The 21,293-nt window shown below is 41.8% G+C and overlaps 1 protein-coding gene across 1 annotated transcript; it reads left to right on the forward strand.

The window, feature by feature from the left end:
* The first annotated feature begins 697 nt into the window (after nt 1-697).
* Nucleotides 698-21,087, forward strand: LOC115105106 (uncharacterized). Its single transcript, XM_065005569.1, has 18 exons — nt 698-806; nt 2,943-3,094; nt 3,274-3,651; nt 3,890-4,210; nt 4,457-4,702; nt 5,034-5,327; nt 5,503-5,629; nt 5,852-5,933; nt 6,070-6,406; nt 15,481-15,637; nt 17,630-17,664; nt 17,983-18,360; nt 18,531-18,830; nt 18,921-19,184; nt 19,382-19,501; nt 19,637-19,763; nt 19,985-20,066; nt 20,220-21,087. Exons 2-18 carry the CDS (start codon nt 3,034-3,036, stop codon nt 20,640-20,642), a joined length of 3,732 nt encoding a protein of 1,243 aa, XP_064861641.1. The 5' UTR covers nt 698-806; nt 2,943-3,033; the 3' UTR covers nt 20,643-21,087.
* The last annotated feature ends 206 nt before the right edge of the window (nt 21,088-21,293 follow it).

Below are 21,293 nucleotides of genomic sequence, written 5' to 3' on the forward strand. Positions count from 1 at the left end.
CTTCTACATTAAACCCTATTTCGCAGATTTTTCCACTTTGGCTGCTTGGTTAATCAAACCAGCAACTTTTAAGTTACTGTCTCAACGCTTTTAAACTGTAGGCTACCTGTCGCTCATAATAAATGCATTCAGCATGCTTGTGAGTTAATGAAGAATATGTCAGCGAATGTGTTTTTAACTCATATAAAGGTAAGTACCCTTTTCTCAGCAGATCTTGTGTATTGGGGAAATGACTTCATCTATCAGACCACAGAGGGGTTTAAAAAAAGATAGAGGATATTGCAAGTGTATCTCTATCCAATACAAGGTATTTTAAATATTATTCACATGTACTTGTTACAAACAGCCAATCTTGAAATATGTACACATTTTCTTGTATAAATCTTTCTTATGGTAAAATAAAACTGCATGTAAATACAAAAGGCATGGGTATTGCAGTGTGTGTTGGGATCGCAGTCTGTGGCTCAGTTGTTTGAGTACAGTGCTTGCAAAGCCTGGGTTGTGGGTTTGATTCCCACGGGGGACCAATACAGGAAAAAGTTTTTAAAAATGCATTGACTCACTACTGTAAGTTTCTCTGGATAAGAATGTTTGCTTAATGACTTAAATGTCAACCAAGTTGGTTTGATGGGTTGGTTGATTATGGTCTATATACAGTATGGCTGGGCGGTATACAGTACAAAGGGACTTCCTGGATTGCAGCACCAAGTTAGAGAGAGTAACAGAATGGGGACATGAAGTGACAGTTCACACCCATCAGAGAGACACAGGGCTCCTGATCAACAGGAGGAGAGACGCACAGAGAGGTAATGTGCTGATTCAGTCTAACTTTCTGCATGGATCGAAAGACAAGCTATTCAACCATTATATATTTTTGTTTTGTTACATTGAATGACTGTTAAAACTTGATTATGACTACTTAATGTAATGGTAATTTTCTATTCATCATTTAGGGCATTACATCACATTGCTTCATAAGGCTTTATATACAGTTGAAGTCGGAAGTTTACATACACCTTAGCCAAATACATTTAAACTCAGTTTTTCACAATTCCTGACATTTAATCATAGTAAATATTCCCTGTCTTAAGTCAGTTAGGATCACCACTTTATTTTAAGAATGTGAAATGTCACAATAATAGCAGAGAGAATTATTTATTTTGGCTTTTATTTCTTTCATCATATTCCCAGTGGGTCAGAAGTTTACATACACTGAATTAGTATTTGGTAGCATGGCCTTTAAATGGTTTAACTTGGGTCAAACATTTTGGGTAGCCTTCCACAAGCTTCCCACAATAAGTTGGGTGAATTTTGGCCCATTTCTCCTGACTGAGCTGATTTAACTGAGTCAGGTTTGAAGGCCTCCATGCTCGCACACGCTTTTTCAGTTCTGCCCACAAACGTTCAATAGGGTTGAGGTCAGGGCTTTGTGGTGGCCACTCCAATACATTGACTTTGTTGTCCTTAAGCCATTTTGCCACAATGTTGGAAGTATGCTTGGGGTCATTGTCCGTTTAGAAGCCCTGTTTGTGACCAAGCTTTAACTTCCTGACTGATGTCTTGAGATGTTGCTTCAATATAACCACATAATTGTCCTTCCTCATGATGCCATTTATTTTGTGCACTAGTCTCTCCTGCAGCAAAGCACCCCCACAACATGATGCTGCCACCCCCGTGCTTCACGCTTGGGATGATGTTCTTCAGCTTGCAAGCCTCCCCTTTCCCTCCAAAGATAACGATGGTCATTATGGCCAAACAGTTCTATTTTTGTTTCATCAGACTAGAAGACATTTATCCAAAAGTACAATCTTTGTCCCCATGTGCAGTTACAAACTGCAAACTTTTATGGCAGTTTTGGAGCAGTGGCTTCTTCCTTCGAGCAGCAGCAGCCTTTCAGGTTATGTCGATATAGGACTAGTTTTACTGTGGATATAGATACTTTTGTACCTGTTTCCTCCAGAATCTTCACAAGCTCATTTGCTGTGGTTCTGGGATTGATTTGCACTTTTTGCACCAAAGTACATTCATCTCTTGGAGACAAAACGTATATCCTTCCTGAGCGGTATGACGGCTGCGTGGTCCCATGGTGTTTATACTTGCGTACTATTGTTTGTATAGATGAAGGTGGTATCTTCAGGCGTTTGGAAATTGCTCCCAAGGATGAACCAGACTTTTGGAGGTCTTGGCTGATTTCTTTTGATTTTCCCATGATGTCAAGCAAAGAGGCACTGAGTTTGAAGGTAGCTCTGAAAATACATCCACAGGTACACCTCCAATTGACTCAAATGATATCAATCAGCCTATCAGAAGCTTCTAAAGTCATGACATCATTTTCTGGAATTTTCCAAGCTGTTTAAAGGCCCAGTCAACTTAGTGTATGTAAACGCTGCCCCGGTGGAATTGTGATACGGTGAAATAATCTGTCTGTAAACAGTTGTTGGAAAGACTACTTGTGTCATGCACAAAGTAGATGTCCTAACCGACTTGCCAAAACTATAGTTGGTTAACAATACATTTGTGGAGTGGTTGAAAAACGAGTTTTAATGACTCCAACCTAAGTGTGTGTAAACTTCCGACTTCAACTGTAGCTTATTCATAAAGATTTATAAATGCAGTTAAATATATTTTGGAGCAGTCATATAAGCTTATGTTGGGCATTTTAATGTTTTATAGGGAGTCACTCATAAGGAGTTATAAAGGTGCTTGGAATGCATTATGAAGAAGGCGCTCATAGGAACTGTGACTGTACATTTTTCTTTGACATACTCTCTAGGCATTACAGCAAAATACCTCTTAGTTGAATAAACATGCTAAGACGGTTGTTATGAATGACACTGTAGCACTCATAAAGATGTAATGAAACGTTAATATTGGATGTGTATTGCTATATGTTGTTATTATCACAACACCATTTCATATTCTATTTCACACTTGTGCTCCAGACCAGAAGACACAGACAGAGACAGTGACAAGAAGAGAAAGAGGAAAGAGACCCCGGTACTGTGATTGATTCATCAAGGCAGTGGAAACAGGATGTGGGTCCTCATCTCGGCAGCTCTACTTCTCTCTCTGACAGAGAGAGCCACATGCGATAGTAAGGTTCCTTTTATCACAACTAATGTTAATGTGATAATCATTAATAGATGTGGTAGGAGTAGTGGTATGGCAAATATCTCAGTAGACACTATCTCATAAAACATGTTTACGAACAAGTGAAGTAGTATCCAAGTGCTTTCTGTATTACTCATGACTGTATTCATTTCCCTCCATCAGAACTGGCAGCACCGCCAACAGCATCACACTGGACCATCACCGTCAGTCCAGCAGAAATAACAGCAGAGAAGGGACTATGTGCTGTTATTTCATGTACTTTCACTCACCCTGATAACATCAAGCCTACCGCTGCAGTATGGTTCAAGTGCCCAACAAAGAACAAATGTGATAAGGATAAAAACATAATTTTCCACTCTGAAACTCCCTCTAAAGCTCAGGAGGGTTATAAACAGAGAGTGTCTCTACTGGAGACTGATCTGACAAAGAATAACTGTAGTGTGATCATCAACGACATCAGAAAGAATGATGCTGGAGAGTATCAATTCAGACTTCCAAGTTCATCTGCATACTCGAAGAAAGTGAAAATCACAGTGAGCGGTACTATGACTATTATTACCAGTTACAGTGACAACCTATTATTTTAGTTAATTGTATACAGTACACACTTGCCAAGTTCCCCCTCAGGTCTCCCTTATCATAAAGTCCTATCATACGAAGACATTACTGGGGAAACTCCCATTCAGAGTCATCACATGCATGCTGCTCTCCTACGGCTGATTATGTGTCACTGCTGTTTTGTAAAATTCACTTCTGTGTTTGTATTTCCTGCCTCCAGCTCTGACCCAGAAGCCCTCAGTGTTGACTCCTCCTCTGACAGAGGGAGAACCAGCTACTCCGACCTGCACCGCCCCGGGGATGTGCTCTGGAACTCCTCCTAACATCACATGGACATGGAGAGGAACAGGAGACAACATCACTGAGCTCAGAGACAACACCACCATACAGATGAGAGAGGACCTGACCAATGTGACAACAACCCACTTCTCAACGTTGACCTTTACCCCCTCAGCTGAACACCACAACATGATGGTTACGTGTCAAGTAACCTTCCAGAAAAAAAATCATATTGAAGAGACAGTAACTTTGAATGTGACATGTGAGTACCGCTTATCCTACATTTAACATTAAACACCTTGTTCCAGAGAATCTTTGAAACCTAAGAATAACCTTGATAATAAGCAAATGATACAGTATGAAGACTCCACCTGCAGTTATGTCATGGCTTTGACTTTCTCCCTTTTTAATCATGATCCATTGTTATTAGTCCCTCAACCAACATAGTCTGAATTTAGTGTATGTTTAAAAATACATCTGTACAATTAGAAACTCTTTGCACTTAAAGATGTGAAAGACCCCCATATAACTGGAAATGAAATGGTGAAGGAGGATGGTACCCTGGATCTGATCTGCAGTGTTGACAGTTACCCTCCATCTGATATCACTTGGAGTAAGAACGGGACAAGTGCCCCACTTCAGAATTACACTCTCACCATCTCCAATGTGACAAGAGAACATGCTGGGGAGTATGTGTGTACAGTTCAACACCTCAACAGGACTATGACAGCTTCCACTGTTGTCACTGTGATGTGTAAGTACTAACTTGACTGTAATTTATTTTATTTTTAATTTTACCTTTATTTAACCAGGCAAGTCAGTTAAGAACATATTCTTATTTTCAATGACGGCCTGGGAACAGTGGGTTAACTGCCTGTTCAGGGGCAGAACGACAGATTTGTACCTTGTCATCTCGGGGGTTTGAACTCGCAACCTTCCGGTTACTAGTCCAACGCTCTAACCACTAGGCTACCCTGCCGCCGTAATATACAAACTCATGTCATATTATATGATTTGGAATTACTCTGTCATGTTTTTAGCATCAATCTATCACTCATATCTCTCTCTTCACTGTCTTTTTCCAGACCTTCCTGTGATTCTTCCTGGCTCTGGGTGTGTGGACCAGGCAGAGGTCATGACCTGTGTGTGTGTCAGTCAGGGGGTTCCCTCACCCCTCATAGTGTGGCACCTGCTGGAGTTCAACACAGAGAGGTGCAGCCTCACTAAGTCAGTGTTGAGTTCCTCAGTGAACAGCACCATCAGTCTGCCTGTTGGACACCACAACAACACCACTGTGGAGTGTGTCAGCAGAAATGTGGTGGGTGTAGTGAGAGAGAAGCTGCAGGTCACACAAAATAAGAGCCAAGAAAAGCAAAGAGGTAAATATGTATGTCAAGTTACTTGGATAGAGAGTCACAGCTTCCCATTCCCACCCAATGTTTGCAATATTGAGGATGTTCTGTACATTTAGGCTTAGGGAAATTAATATTTTCTTCCAGAGGATATGAAGGAATGTGAGCCCCTTCTCATTCAGAGTTGTTGTTCTCTTTTTAGAGACGGTATGGGAAGGAATTATAGCTATGCTGTCGGACCTCAAAATTATTACTGCATTTGTGGTTGGTGCATCCCTCTCAGCCACCATCTGTTGTATCTTCCTGTGTTTGAAAGGGAAATGTAAAAGGTAAATGCATCCTATTACTGATGTACAGTGTTAACTGTAGTGTTAACTGAGTGTTGTTTTTAAAAATACATTTCAGATTGTCTTTAGAAATTCAGATTTACTATCAAGAGAATCAGATACGTTGTCAAATGCACCAACGCCTTGCACCATAATGTAATGGGCATGCTTGCTAACCCCTCCAAGATACAGTTAGAGAAATGTCATTTGCAATATTTTCCTTAGACAAAAAGAGAGGATCCCAATGTACTCAGACTCCAAAAGCCCTTTCATGAACCTGGAGATGGTGACATGTGAAGACCAACAGGTGCAGTACCAGTTCCTTTCTTTATTCAGCTCTGCAAACATTCAGTTATCAACTCATATTGGCATGTGAATGCTAAGACAGACACCAAGCTTACAAAAGACTCCTAACACAGTACTTTCTGTCTTCTACTCCATAGATGGATGCAGGACAGGCTGTGGGGGGCGAACAGACCCCTCTGCAGTTGGAGCTGAGCGAGGGAGCTGAAAATGGAGGGCCCCAGACCAGTGGAGCCACGGGAAAATTTGCCACAGGGGAAGAACTAAATGAAGTGGACTACGCCAGAATCAACTACTCCCTGCTGAAGAAGAAGACTCCTGAGGAGGCAGAGAAGAAGACCACTACCATAGAGTCAGACTACGCCAAAATCAAAAGAGAGAAGAAGAAAGAAGGGGATGAAGATGGAAGAGAGGGGAGTGGTGTGAATATGGGGAAGGATGAGGAGAAAGAGAACAGTAAGCCAGCAGCAGATTCAGGTGAGGATACAGCGCTTTACTCCAACGTCAAGGCTATTATGGGTGGTGGTGAGTGACAAAGCAATTTTCGCTAGAAACATGGGGGAAAGCATACAGTATTAGCCATGGGTTCTTATATCATTTTCTGAATCCGGATTGAGTTTTATGATGATACTGAGACTTTTGTTTAACCGAAGCTAGTGTAGTTAGTAGTTTTGGTAAATGCTTTGTTTTACAGCGCTGTGTCAGCTGGTACTGTATGTTCCTGGTGGTTGTACAATTTCAATAAGAATATTTTCTAGTTGTACATAGAAGCAAGTTTTGATAATGTTTTTCAAGGAAGTGTCATTTGACTTCTGTAATAATTCTGTTTTGTCACCACGAGGAAGGACTGACAAAGATGTGGTTTGGAAAAGGTAAAGACAAGTTGACTTGATTGTTGACTGATTGTTGACAACATGTAAAGTATATTTCTTCTCCAATGTTTATTGAAAATAAACATATTACATATTACATATTAACATGGACGTGACATCAGTCAAAATAAGACATGCTATCAAGACCAAGTTAAAACTAGCTGAAACGAGCCACCTACGATTCCCCAGATGGCATCTTTGTGTCATTGTTGCTACTGTAGCTGTCTGGCCATCCAGAATCACGACAACACACGGCCTTCAGCCCCATTGAAGCGTGTGTATCGTTTGTGACATTGTCAGCTCACCACTATCTGAGAATATTTTTCTATTATAGGTGTTCATTATTTCAACATGATTTTATATACACTTTTTCCATTGGTTTGTTCTCTGAAATCTGTTCAAAACATGTATAAATGGTGTATTTCTTTTTTTGCTATTTCCAACCAACCATCTCCACAAATTTCATTCAACAATAATTACAGGCTACCAATGGTATAAATCAGGAATGGCCAACTTTGATGGGGGGTGGGGGCCACAAAAAAATCTGAACTCGTCAGGGGGGCAGCAGTGGCTGGCGGGTCTGCTTAACAACATCCATACCCACACATGTAGTCAGAGCTGGCGGTAACCTTTTAGGGGCCCTAAGAAAAATGTTGTTTCCCCTACCTTGTGAGCACAACATTTTAGGGCCCCACTCTTGACCTCAAAAAAATATTATTCTACACATTTTGCCATGGGACTTAGAGAAATGATGCAATACATACACATTCTGTCAAGGGGTTCAGAGAAGATTTTGCAATTTTATGACTAATTTCATGCTATTTTACTAATTTTACCATGATTCATACATAAATAGCAAAACATTCGGATAGTATACAACTTAAAAGCATAATGTACTTTTTTTCTGGCTAGTCCAAATTAGATCTATTTCTTGCAGCATTATGCTGCGCTATGAGTATTCTATGTTCCGAAATATATAATCCAACCGCAAGGCGCTACAGAGGGAAATAGTACAAGTACATCACTTGGTCCAAGCTTCCTGCCATCCAGGACCTCTATATTAGGCGTGTCATATTAGGCGTTCTCTCTGCTATCACATGGTAAGCGGTACCGTAGTGCCAAGTCTAGGTCCAAACGGCTCTTTAACAGCTTCTACCCCCAAGCCATAACACTGCTGAACAATTAATCAAATGGCCACCCAGAATATTTTCGTAGCCACCACGCTTCTACGTCTGCATTGCTTGGCGGTTTGTGGTTTTAGGCTGGGTTTCTGTATAGCACCTTGTGAAATCGGCTGATGTAAAAAGGGCTTCATAAATAAATTTGATTGATTGATTGATTGATTTGCATTGACACCATTTATGAACAGAGCAGAACAATATCTCCTAGGTTCTTCCACAATAAATTATATTGAACTAGAGTACATTAATGAAGATTTAAAAAAAAATGTATGTAACACAAGGGCAAAAAAAGTGTGCATTTATCTATATGCCCACATTGAGAAACAATGCTAAATTGCTACATATACACTGAGTGCACAAAACATTAAGAACATCTACTCTTTCCATGACAGACTGACCAGATTAAAGCTATGATCCCTTATTGATGTCACTTGTTATTAAATCCACTTCAATCAGTGTAGATGAAGAGGAGGAGACTGGTTAAAGAATGATTTTTAAGCCTTGAGAGAACTGAGACATGGAGACCTACAGCACCCGGTGTCACAGGAAAAAAAAGATAAATCAAGGACAACAACCACCCGAGCCATGGCCTGTTCCCCTGCTATCATCCAGAAGGTGAGGTCAGTACAGGTGCATCAAAGCTGGGACCGAGAGTCTGAAAAATAGCTTCTATCTCAAGGACATCAGTCTGTTAAATAGCCATCACAGGCCGGGTAATAACCGGCTACTCAACCCTGTACCACCACCTTGCACCTCAACCCTGCACCTCAACCCTGCACCTCCACCCTGCACCTCCACCCTGCACCTCAACCCTGCACCTCCACCCTGCACCTCCACCCTGCACCTCCACCCTGCACCTCAACCCTGCACCTCCACCCTGCACCTCAACCCTGCACCTCCACCCTGCACCTCCACCCTGCACCTCCACCCTGCACCTCAACCCTGCACCTCAACTCTGCACCTCAACCCTGCACCTCAACCCTGCACCTCAACCCTGCACCTCCACCCTGCACCTCCACCCTGCATCTCCACCCTGCACCTCCACCCTGCACCTCAACCCTGCACCTCCAGCCTGCACCTCAACCCTGCAATACCACTCCGACATTGTTAGTCCTAGTATTTATATATTTCTTTATTCCCTTCTTTTACTTCTAGATGTGTGTATTCTTGTGAGTTGCTATATACTATTGAACTGTTGTAGTTAGGAACACAAGCATTTCGCTACACCCGCAGTAACGTCTGCTTGGTATGTCTCTGTGACCAATAACCTTGTATTTTAATTGATAGGCGCATACAGACAGCTTGGCTACACTGTAACCGAAGCGGCCACAGTGCGCTCAGCCAGGACTGTGACTTTTCCAACTGAATGAACACATCTTAACATGTAATGTGATTGAACTGATTGATGTTGGGTAAATAGATGATAAAATGCAGAATAGTGTCAAATGCCTGTAAACAGCTCGGGGGGAACAAATATTTCACATCAGTATTTAAATCAGGCAAAGTGACAAGACAACATTTTCTTGTGGTGAACGCCTCTCACATGACATGTAACAACACCCTGAGTGCATCGAACATGAAACAACTAAACGAATGTAACAGCACAACAAAATAGATAAGCAACTATCTTTTGCAGGTGCCTTTTCATTTTAAACACCAGTGCTGAAACCAGTGCTTTCTAAAAGCCAATTTGTGCTTGATCTGAAAATGTGGTGGGAGGCTTCATGTGGAGGGTGTGACACCATTGCGGAACCCCTGAGGCATGCAGAGCTCCATACCGCATTGCTGTGTGCCTCCCACATTTTGTAACAATGCAGAGGGCGCCATATAGCTCCGAAATTGACATGATTGGCTGACAGTAGGTGGTGGTGGGAGGTCCTGTATAAACACAAACTCACTTCCTTGACAACTTCCTTCACAACAGCTCTGCTCAACAGATCTGTGCTGCTGCACAAAGAGCAAGAAGTATGAATGCCCTGACTTCTGCAGCGGCCGTATCACTGTAAATACTGCACGGACAAGGCAGACACTGACCACGAATTGCCTTTAAAAGTCCATTTATGCTTGATCTGGAAATATGGTCGGAGGCGCTATATGGATGGTATGACGCAAATGTGGAGCCCCTGGAAGCATGCAGAGGCCAAATGTAGCTCTATACTGTATAGCCTAGGCACCTCCACAGTTTGGAGGGCTCCATATAGCTCCGCATTGACATGATTGGTGGACACTAGGAGGGGGCGGGAGGGGCAGGATGTCCAGAAAAAACACAAACTCACTTCCTTGACAACTTCCTTCACAGCTATGCAAGAAGTATACAGTGCATTCGGAAAGTATTCAGACCCCTTGACTTTTTTTGTTACATTGCAGCCTTATTCTAATATGGATTCAATTGTTCTTTTTTCCCCCGATCCATCTACAGACATTACGCCATAATGACAAAGCAAAAAGAGGTTTTTAGAAACGTTTGTGTGTATTAATGTATTAAACATAAGAATCTGAAATATCACATTTACGTACAGTTATAGTTGGAAGTTTACATACACTTATGTTGGAGTCATTAAAACTCGTTTTTCAACCACTCCACAAATTTCTTGTTAACAAACTATAGTCGGTTAGGAAATCTACTTTGTGCATGAAACAAGTAATTTTTTCAAAAATAGTTTATAGACAGATTATTTCACTGTATCACAATTCCAGTGGGTCAGAAGTTTACATCACTAAATTGACTGTTCCTTTAAACAGCTTGGGACATTCCAGAAAATGATGTCATGGCTTTAGAAGCTTCTGATAGGCTGATTGACATCATTTGAGTCAATTGGAGGTGTACCTGTGGATGTATTTCAAGGCCTTCCTTCAAACTCAGTGCCTCTTTGCTTGACATCATGGGAAAATAAAAAATGTCAGCCAAGACCTCAGAGAAAAATTGTAGACCTCCACAAGTCTAGTTCATCCTTGGTAGCAATGTCCAAATGCCTGCAGGTACCACGTCCATCTGTACAAACAATAGTATGCAAGTATAAACACCATGGACCCAAGCAGCCGTCATACCACTCAGGAAGTTCTGTCTCCTAGAGATGAACGTACTTTGGAGCAAAGGACCTTGTGAAGATGCTGGAGGAAACAGGTACAAAAGTATCTAATATCCACAGTAAAACGAGTCCTATATCGACATAACCTGAAAGGCCGCTCAGCAAGGAAGAAGCCACTGCTCAAAAACCTCCATAAAAAAAACATAATACGGTTTGCAACTGCACATGGGGACAAAGATCGTACTTTTTGGAGAAATGTCCTCTGGTCTAGATTTTTGAATGACCATTGTTGTGTTTGGAGGGAAAAGGGGGAGGCTTGCAAGCCGAAGAACACCATCCCAACCATGAAGCACGGGGGTGGCAGCATTATGTTGTGGGGGTGCTTTGCTGCAGGAGGGACTGGTGCACTTCACAAAATAGATGGCGCCATGAGGCAGGAAAATGATGTGGTTATATTGAAGCAACATCTCAAGCCATCAGTCAGGAAGTTAAAGCTTGGTCGCAAATGGGTCCTTCCAAGTGGACAATGACCCCAAGCATACTTCCAAAGTTGTGGCAAAATGGCTTAAGGACAACAAAAGCAAGGTATTGGATTGGCCATCACAAAGCCCTGACTTCAATCCTATAGAAAATGTGTGGGCAGAACTGAAAAAGCGTGTGCAAGCAAGGAGGCCTACAAACCCAGAGACTCAGTTACACCAGCTCTGTCAGGATGAATGGGCCAAAATTCACCCAACTTATTGTGGGAAGCTTGTGGAAGGCTAACCGAAAGGTTTGACCCAAGTTAAACAATTTAAAGGCAATGCTACAAAGTACTAATTTAGTGTATGTAAACTTCTGACCCACTGGGAATGTGATGAAGCTGAAATAAATCATTCTCTTTGCTATTATTCTGACATTTCACATTCTTCAAATGAAGTGGTGATCCTAACTGACCTAAGACAGGGCATTTTTACTAGGAGTAAGTGTCAGGAATTGTGAAAAACTGAGTTTAAATGTATTTGGCTAAGGTGAATGTAAACTTCCGACTTCAACTGTAAGTATTCTGACCCTATACTCACTACTTTGTTGAAGCACCTTTGACAGTGATTACAGCCTCAAGTCTTCTTGGGTATGACTCTACAAGCTGGCACCCCTATATTTAGGGAGTTTCTTCCATTCTTCTCTGCAGATCCTCTCAAGCTCTGTCAGGTTGGATGGGGCGCATCACTGCACAGCTATTATCAGGTCTCACCAGAGATTTTCAAGGACATTTAGAGACTTGTCCCGAAGCCACTCCTGCGTTGTCTTGGCTGTGTGCTTTGGGTTGTTGTCCTGTTGGAAGGTGAACCTTCGCCACAGTCTGAGGTCCTGAGCTCTCATGGAGCAGGTTTTCATCAAGGATCTCTGTACTCTCTCCGTTCATCTTTCCCTCGATTATGACTAGTTTCCCAGTCCCTGCCACTGAAAAACATCCCCACAACATGATGCTGCCACCACCATGCTTTACCGTTGGGATTAGTGTCAGGTTTCCTCCAGAAGTGGCCCTTAACATTTAGGCCAAAGAGTTCATTCTTGGTTTCATCAGACCAGAGAATGTTGTTTCTGATGGTGTGAGAGTCCTTTAGGTTCCTTTTAGCAAACTCCAAGCTGGCAGGTCTTGTGCCTTTTACTGAGGAGTGGCTTCCATCTGGACATTTTACCATAAAGGCCTGATTGGTGGAGTGCTGCAGAGATGGTTGTCCTTCTGGAAAGTTCTCCTATCTCCACAGAGGAACTCTGGAGCTCTGTCAGAGTGACCATCGAGATCTTGGTCACCTCCCCGACCAAGGCCCTCCTCCCCTGTTTTGGCTGGGCTACCAGCTCTAAGGAAGAGGTTTTGGTTGTTCCAAACTTCTTCCATTTAAGAATGACAGATGCCATTGTGTTCTTGCAGAAATGTTTTGGTACCCTTCCCCAGATCTGTACCTCAACATAATCTTGTATCAGAGCTCTACGGACAATTCCTTCAACCTCATGGCTTGGTTTTTGCTCTGACAAGCACTGTCTACTGTGGGAAGTTATATAGACAGGTGTGTGCCTTTCCGAATCATGTCTGATCAATTTAATTTATCACAGGTGGACTCCGATGAAGTTGTAGAAACATCTCAAGAATGATCAATGGAAACAGGATGCACCTGAGCTCAATTTCGAGTCTCATAGCAAAGGGTCTGAATACCTAAGTAAACAAGGTATTATTATATTATTTTTTTAAACATTTGCAAACATTTCTAAAAAACAGTTTTGGCTTTGTTATTATTGGGTATTTTGTGTAGATTGATGAGGATTTTTTTTATTTAATCCATTTTTGAGTACGGCTTTAACATAACTAAATGTGGAAAGAGTCAAGGGGTCTGAATAATTTCCGAATGCACTTTAAATGCCCTGACTTCTGCAGAGGCCATATCGCAGTAGATGCCAGATTGACCATGCAAAGCCTTTTAAGGCACTGAACCAAAACAGTAGCTGCGCCTGAGCAATGTAGAAAACGGTGCACCTGGCCTCCACAATCCCTCGACTTCATTCAAATTGAGATGGTTTGGAATGAGTCGGACCACAGAGCTAAGCCAAAAGCAGCTCAGTTATATGTGGGAACTCCTTCAAAACTGTTGGGAAAGCATTCCAGGTGAAGCTGGTTGATAGCTTTGCACACTCTTGGCATTCTATCATAAAGGCAAAGGGTAGCTATTTGAAGAATCTCAAATATAAAATATATTTTGATTTATTTAACACTTTTTTTCGTTACTACATGATTCCATATGTGTTATTTCATGGTTTTGATGTCTTCACTATTATTCTACATGATAGAAAATAGTAAAACATTAAGAAAAACTCTGTAATGAGTAGGTGTTCTAAAACTTTTGACCAGTAGTGTATGTTTTTGTACCACTTTAAACTAGAAAGTATCATGATTCATTGGCTATTTTGATATTTTCAGTGATTAGTAATGTACACCCCAGTGGTCTCAAGATGGATGGTTTTGCCCACTTGAAAGTTTTGCAATTGAAATACAAAAAAAAAAAACGAGAATTGATTTGACTTTTCCAAACCACATCTTTGTCAGTCCTTCCCCATGGTGAAAAAAACAGAAACGTTGCAAAAGTAAAATTACACTTCCTTAAAAAACATTACAAAAACACCTTCCAAACTTGCCTCATTGTACAACAAGTACATAATTGTATTGAAAATGTACAACCACCAGGCACATACAGTACCAGCTGACACAGGGCTGTAAAATAAAGCATTTACCAAAACTATTAAGAGGCGTTGTGGCGCGGATTGAATCTCGGCCTGATTCGGATACTGCAACTATTGGCAAGTTAAATGGTTAAAAACATATTTGTGTGATGTACAGTAGTACTGTAAACAATGGAGAGGTGGCGTGAGGATAACTGTTAATAAAGTAATGGAGAACTGTAATTGGAGGGGTTATTTCTACCTTACTGTTTAGGAGATGTGTTGAGAAAACAGATTTTCGACCAAAAGATTTTCCGTTGTTTTCTTCCTTTATTTTAGCTTGGAATCGAAGAAAGATGGCTTTTATGTAGATGGGATGAACTTGGGTATTTAGACTATCAGTGGCCACCACTGGATGGAAGATGTTTAAGGATTTAGTCATCAGGCCATCAGACATTTAGAACATCCAAAGACAAGGAATATCCAGCTAACTTAGACATGTTGCAAAGAAAATATACCACAATAAATGTCCATGTTGAGGCCTTAGTCATGTTTTAATCTGAACATACTTTTTTTCTAATAGCAGCAACACATACTGTATTTTAGGGATTATAGTTCAAATGTAATTACTTGGGAGAAGTAAAACCCCACCTATATAAATATAGTAAGGTTGGTGGCACTTAAACAAAGTCTTAAAATTTGAAAAGAAACTTAACTGAGGCCGACAGAGTGTTGTAAAAGCCTTGGTCAAACTCAGTAAGGTTAACTATCAGATCTTAATGTAAAACACATCATCAGCTGAAGACCAAGGCATCATTTTCTTACCTTCTTTTAGCTAGGCAAGTCAGCTAAGAACAAATTCTTATTTACAATGACGGCCTACCGGGGAACAGTGCCTTGTTCAGGGGCAGAACCTTGTCAGCTCGGGGATTTGATCCAGCAACCTTTTGGTTACTGCCCCAACACTCTAACCACTAGGCTACCTGTCGCCCCAAAACATGTGGTATAATGGATTTTACATTAATGCTGTTTTCACAGGAATTGCAGTTAGATCTCTTTATGTACAGTACCGGTCAATTATGTTGATTTATGACTACATGCACATTTGCTGTACAACTACGCAAAATGACACTATTACTGGTTTTGTATAAGTTACAAATTATAATACTTCAGAATTTATCTGAATATATAAGCTACGGGATTGTAGTGTTGGTTGATCGGTATGGATTGATGGGTTGGTTGATGGGTTTGGGTTAATTATGGTCTATATACAGTCCAGAATGGCTGGGCGGTATGCTGTACAGAGGGACTTCCTGGATGCAGCATCAGGTTAGAGGGAGGAGTAACAGACTGGGGACATGAAGTGACAGTTCACACTCATCAGAGACACATGGCTCACAGTCAACAAGAAGAGAGAGCACACAGAGAGAGGTAATGTGTTGATTCCGTCTTATTCTTTGCATGGCAAATATGTTTGTTTTTTAAGTGCTTGGAAAAAATTGGGAACTCTGGACATTACTTATGTAACTAAACTAGTAACTCTTTGGTAGAAACAATTGGCACTTTGTTTGTTACAATGACTCCCCACGTGACTTAAAATGTAATTACTCTGTTACCATGTAGTTTCAAAATAAGTTCCAGACAATTATGGTAAAATAAAGCATAACTAGGAGTTTGACATCTCTCCATACATTAAATTACGGTTGAAAAAAACGAGATGAGAAGATTGTGACAATCATAAACGTGTCGTGAAACGTTCATGTCAGTTGTTAGGAAGGCCTATGTGTTCTCCCTACACAGCTGGCAACGGGATGTGTAGATATTATCATACTAAAGAACAAGAAGGCCCGCACACGGTTGATGCTCTCAATTCACTGCTTTACTGACAACATTTCGATCTCGAAACGGATCTTCCGTCAGGTCAGTACTCACTTCCCAAAATATGCACATTCCATCTTCCATGACCATTATGCACATGACACGTGTAGGCGTGGTAACAATAAAACATATGGCACAAGCAATCATAATTAATCTGAGAGGTACATATGGTCATAAAGGATTATATACATACAAATGGATTCAAGTTCAAAATCTTGGCAACAGTAGTAAAAAGATTGTTGAAAACGTTTGGAATACCCGCCCATATGACTATTACGAGCAGGAGGTGAGGTGGCCGTAGGTATTAATTCCAGTGACCTATTTCAAAAACAATTAGTGCATCTCTAATAATTTGATATCAATGAGATGGGCAGATATAGTAGTTACAGAATCTAATATATACAGTATGTACAAAGTAACTAGGAGACCTGGAAGGCAAGACAAATCAAAGTGACATACAGTATGTAAGAAAGGGTCTGATATCAAACTCTTGGTTCAGACCTTTAGGAGACCTGGTGCACAAACGGTGATTCCAATACAATTCTCTTCTCAATAATAGATTACAAGTCCCCCCCCCCCCCCCCCCCATGAGTCTTAACATGTTCGATACCAATGTATCTCAGAGAGCTAATGTTGTGACGGGCCTCCATGAAATGTGCAGCCACAGTGTTTCTCTGGTCGAGGGTCCTGATATTACTCCTGTGTTCTGCTAGTCCTGTTTCAGAGCGCGTCTCGTTTTTCCTGCATAGCATAGACCACAAGTACACTTGATCAGGTTTATCACATTTTTTTGTGGAACGTGTAATGATGTCCTTAATCTTGATGGCCTTGCCCGTGATCGGGGGATTGAACATTGTGCATTTGTTCGTAAAGTTACACTGGGTACATCGACCACATCTGTAATTACCATCCGGCAGATTGTCTCGGAAGATGCTACGTGGCACCAGTGGAAGATCAGACCTCACCACCATTTGACTGATGTTGTGGGCCCCTCTGAAGACGACCCGCGGAGGTTCTTTAACCTTTTTTCCAGTTGTGGATCAGTGCTTAAGATGTGCCAGGGCTTTTTAATGGTGTGGTCAAACTGTTTACCAAGTGGGGAGTATTGAAGGAAGCATTTAACACGTTGGCCAGGAGCGTGGGGAGGTTTTGGGCGTGAGGCTGTCATCCTTGGTCATATTTTTTTAACGTTCCCCTGCATCATGCAGCCATTCCTCTGGGTAACCTCGCTGTCTGAAACGCTCATCCAGACAGTCGGCTTGCTTGTCATAGTCACTCTGTGTACTACAAATCCTGCGTATGCGACTGTATTGGCTGATGGGGAGGCTCTTTTGTAGGGGTCTAAGGTTGGAAGCTGTCTCCGGGTAACTAGGAATTCCTGTCCGTCGCCTTCCTGTTTAGGTCGGTGCTGAAGCCCTCCCCCTCCCTCTTTGTCAAAATGTCAAGAAAACTTGTTTCGTGCATCAAGAGTGATTTTCAAATGTTCAGTGCTTGTATAACACTATTTATCATGTTATTCTGTGTTATTCTCTTTCTGTGCTCCAGACCTGTGGACACAGACAAGGGGACCAGAGAAAGAGGTGAAAGAGGACAGACCCTGGTGTTGTGGTTGATTCATTGAGGCAGTGGAGAGAGGATGTGGGTCCTCATTTTGGCAGCTCTACTCTTCTCTCTGACAGAGAGAGCAACATGTCGAAGTAGGGTTCCTTTCATCATTAAAGTATTGTTAATATTGAAATCATTAGTAGATGTATAGATGTGGTAATCGTAGTGGTACAGTATGGTAATTAAAAACCCAAAACATTTTAACCTCAACTGATTCTGTATCATCAAAAATGTAATGAACAAGTGAAGTGCTTTCTGTATTACTCATGACTGTATTCATTTCCCTCCATCAGAACTGGCAGCACCACCAACAGCATCACCCTGGACCATCACCTTCAGTCCAGCAGAAATAACAGCAGAGAAGGGACTATGTGCTGTTATTTCATGTACTTTCACTCACCCTGATAACATCAAGCCTACCGCTGCAATATGGTTCAAGTGCCCAACAAAGGGCAAATGTGATAAGGATAAAAACATAATTTCCCACTACAAAGAATCCTCTAATGCTCAAGAGGGTTATAAACAGAGAGTGTCTCTGCTGGAGACTGATCTGACAAAGAAGAACTGTAGTGTGATCATCAACAACATCAGAAAGAATGATGCTGGAGAGTATCAATTCAGACTTCCAAGTTCATATACATACCCGAAGAAAGTGAACATCACAGTGAGCGGTACTATGACTATTATTACCAGTTACAGTGACAACCTATTATTGTAGTTAATTGTATACAGTACACACTTGCCAAGTTCCCCCTCAGGTCAGGGTTAGGGTTAGGGTTAGGGTTGCTGTTTTGTACACAGATGTAAAACTCACTTCTGTATTTGTATTTCCTGTCTCCAGCTCTGACCCAGAAGCCCTCAGTGTTGACTCCTCCTCTGACAGAGGGAGAACCAGCTACTCTGACCTGCACCGCCCCGGGGATGTGCTCTGGAACTCCTCCTAACATCACATGGACATGGAGAGGAACAGGAGACAACATCACCATACAGATGAGAGAGGACCTGACCACTGTGACGACAACCCACTTCTCAACGTTGACCTTCACCCCCTCAGCTAAGCATCACGGCACCAACGTCACATGTCTGGTGACATTCAATGGCCGCATCACCACTAAGAAGACGCTGACAATGAATGTGGCACGTAGGTAGTGTACATTATCTGACCTCCCGTTGTGCTGCAACACTTCCATTTCATGAACACGATTTGTATGTACTGTTCTTTGTTTTCTAGATGTGAAGGAACCCAAGATCTCTGGCTGTAACACAGTGAGAGAGGGTGATACCCTGAATCTGACCTGCAGTGATGACAGCTACCCACCATCATCATCTAACATCACCTGGAGTAAGAAGGGGACAACAGCTTTGGAACGGAATAACTCTGGACGGGCCACTCTCATCATCTCTAACATGACAAGAGAACATGCTGGGGAGTACGTGTGTACAGCTCAACACCACAGTGGATCTCTGACGGCTTCCACTGTTGTCACTGTGATGTGTGAGTACAAGCAGCACTGTTCAGACAGATTGAAAATGGCTTGTGACATGCTGTTACCTTTAAATTGCCTATGGTTTATCTCCCCTCTCATGACCTGTGTGTGTGTGTGTGTGTAACTCAGGGAGTTCCCTTACCCTTTATAAGATGGTTAACACTAAAAGAGTACAGTTTTACTACATCAGTGTTGATGTTCTCAGTGAACAGCACCATCAGCCTGCCTGTCAGAAACCACACCAATACCACTATGGAGTGTGTCAGCAGAAATGAAGCGGGCAGAGTGAGAGAGGTGCAAGTCACCCAAATAGGAAAACAAGAAGGTAAAGATACAAGTTATCACACTTTGTTAGAGAGCCACAGCTTCCCAATATCAATGCAACATAGAGGATTTGCACGCTTGGATTGAGAAAAGGTGTGAGTCACTTCTAAAATCCAATGCGTTGTTCTCTTCATAGAGGATGTGTCTAAAGACATCATGGCTTTGCTGTCGGACCTACAACTGATTACTGCATTTGTGGTTGGTGCATCCCTCTCAGCCACCATCTTTTGTATCTTCCTGTGTTTGAAAGGGAAACGTAAAAGGTACATGCATTCTATTACTGACGTACGGTCGCTATTGACTGAATATGTTATTTTAAAAATCAATTGTAAATTGTCTCACTGATTTATTTATATTTATTATCAAGAACATCAGATTTCTTGTCAAAAGTACCAGTGCCTTGCACCATATTGTAATAGAAGTGCTTGCTAACCCCTCCAAAAATACAGTGATTGGGACATTTCATTTGAACTCTTTTCCTTAGACGCAAAGAGAGGATCCCAAAGGACTCAGATTCCAAAAGCCATTTCATGAACCTGGAGATGGTGGCATGTGAAGACCAACAGGTGCAGTACCAGTTCCTTTCTTTATTCAGCTTTACCAACATTTAGTTAGTATTGACATGCCAATAGGAGTTTACAAGGCAACACAAACATGTCTGGTACCACCAAGCTAACAAAATACTCCTAACACAGTGCTTTCTGTCGTCTACTGCATAGATGGATGCAGGACAGGCTGTGGGGGGCAAACAGACCCCTCTGCAGGTGGAGCTGAGGGAGGGAGAAGAAAACGGAGGGCCCCAGACCAGTGGAGCCGTAGGGAAATCTACCACAGGGGGAGAACCAAATGAAGTGGACTACGCCAGCATCAACTACTCCCTGCTGAAGAAGAAGACTCCTGAGGAGGCAGAGAAGAAGACCACCACCACAGAGACAGACTACGCCGAAATCAAACGACAGAAGAAGAATGAGGCGGAAGAAGATGGTGGAGAGGGGAGTGGTGTGATGGAAGAGGTGGAATGGGAGGAAGGGGAGGAGATGGTAGGGAAGGAAGAGGAGAAAGAGAACGGTAAGCCATTACGAGAGACAGATGAGGATACAGCACTTTACTCCAACGTCAAGGCTATAATGGGTGGAGAGTGACACTGCAACGTGGGAAATAGCGCACAGTACTAAATGGCTTCTAATATACAGCACTGCAGTGTTTTCTCATATTCCAGATGGAATGTTTTATGATGATAGAGGCTTTGTTTAACTGAAACTACTGTAGGAAATAGTTTTGGTAATTCTTTCTTTTTCAGCCTTGTCTAATGTAATGTTAGTTTTGTAATGATTCTGTTTTTGTGTCACCATGGAAGGACATGGTGTCTCCTCTGATCCTTCATGTTTTTGTATTTTGATTTAACCCTAAACCTATATATTGAGGCACTACCTTACTTTTGAGGTTTGTGTGTATTTTAGTTGTTTGCTATTTTCTAAGAATTTCTAAATGATGTTTTAACTGTCTTGTAGCATGATGTACTACAGTACCCATAATGCTCTGTATCAATATACGGTTTCATCTTGGTAAAGACGTTCCTAAAGCTAACACTATGGTGTCCCGTCTACTTATTAATACATTAGAGGAGGTTGGTGGTAGGAGCTATAGGAGGACAGGTTCATTGTAATGGCAGGAATGGGACGGCAGGGTAGCCTAGTGGTTAGAGAGCGTTGGACTGGTAACCGAAAGGTTGCACAGATCAAATCCCCGAGCTGACAATCTGTCGTTCTGCCCCTGAACAATGCAGTTAACCC

Source organism: Oncorhynchus nerka, linkage group LG3, assembly GCF_034236695.1.
Source record: "Oncorhynchus nerka isolate Pitt River linkage group LG3, Oner_Uvic_2.0, whole genome shotgun sequence".
Classification (NCBI taxonomy): Eukaryota; Metazoa; Chordata; class Actinopteri; order Salmoniformes; family Salmonidae; genus Oncorhynchus; species Oncorhynchus nerka.

Excerpts from the sequence above, each read along its gene's own strand:
- LOC115105106 (XM_065005569.1), top strand. The coding sequence starts at position 3,034 with ATGTGGGTCCTCATCTCGGCAGCTCTACTTCTCTCTCTGACAGAGAGA. Across the intron at positions 3,652-3,889 it reads AGTGAAAATCACAGTGAGCG|CTCTGACCCAGAAGCCCTCA; the intron begins GTACTATGACTA and ends TCCTGCCTCCAG. Across the intron at positions 4,703-5,033 it reads CACTGTTGTCACTGTGATGT|ACCTTCCTGTGATTCTTCCT; the intron begins GTAAGTACTAAC and ends GTCTTTTTCCAG.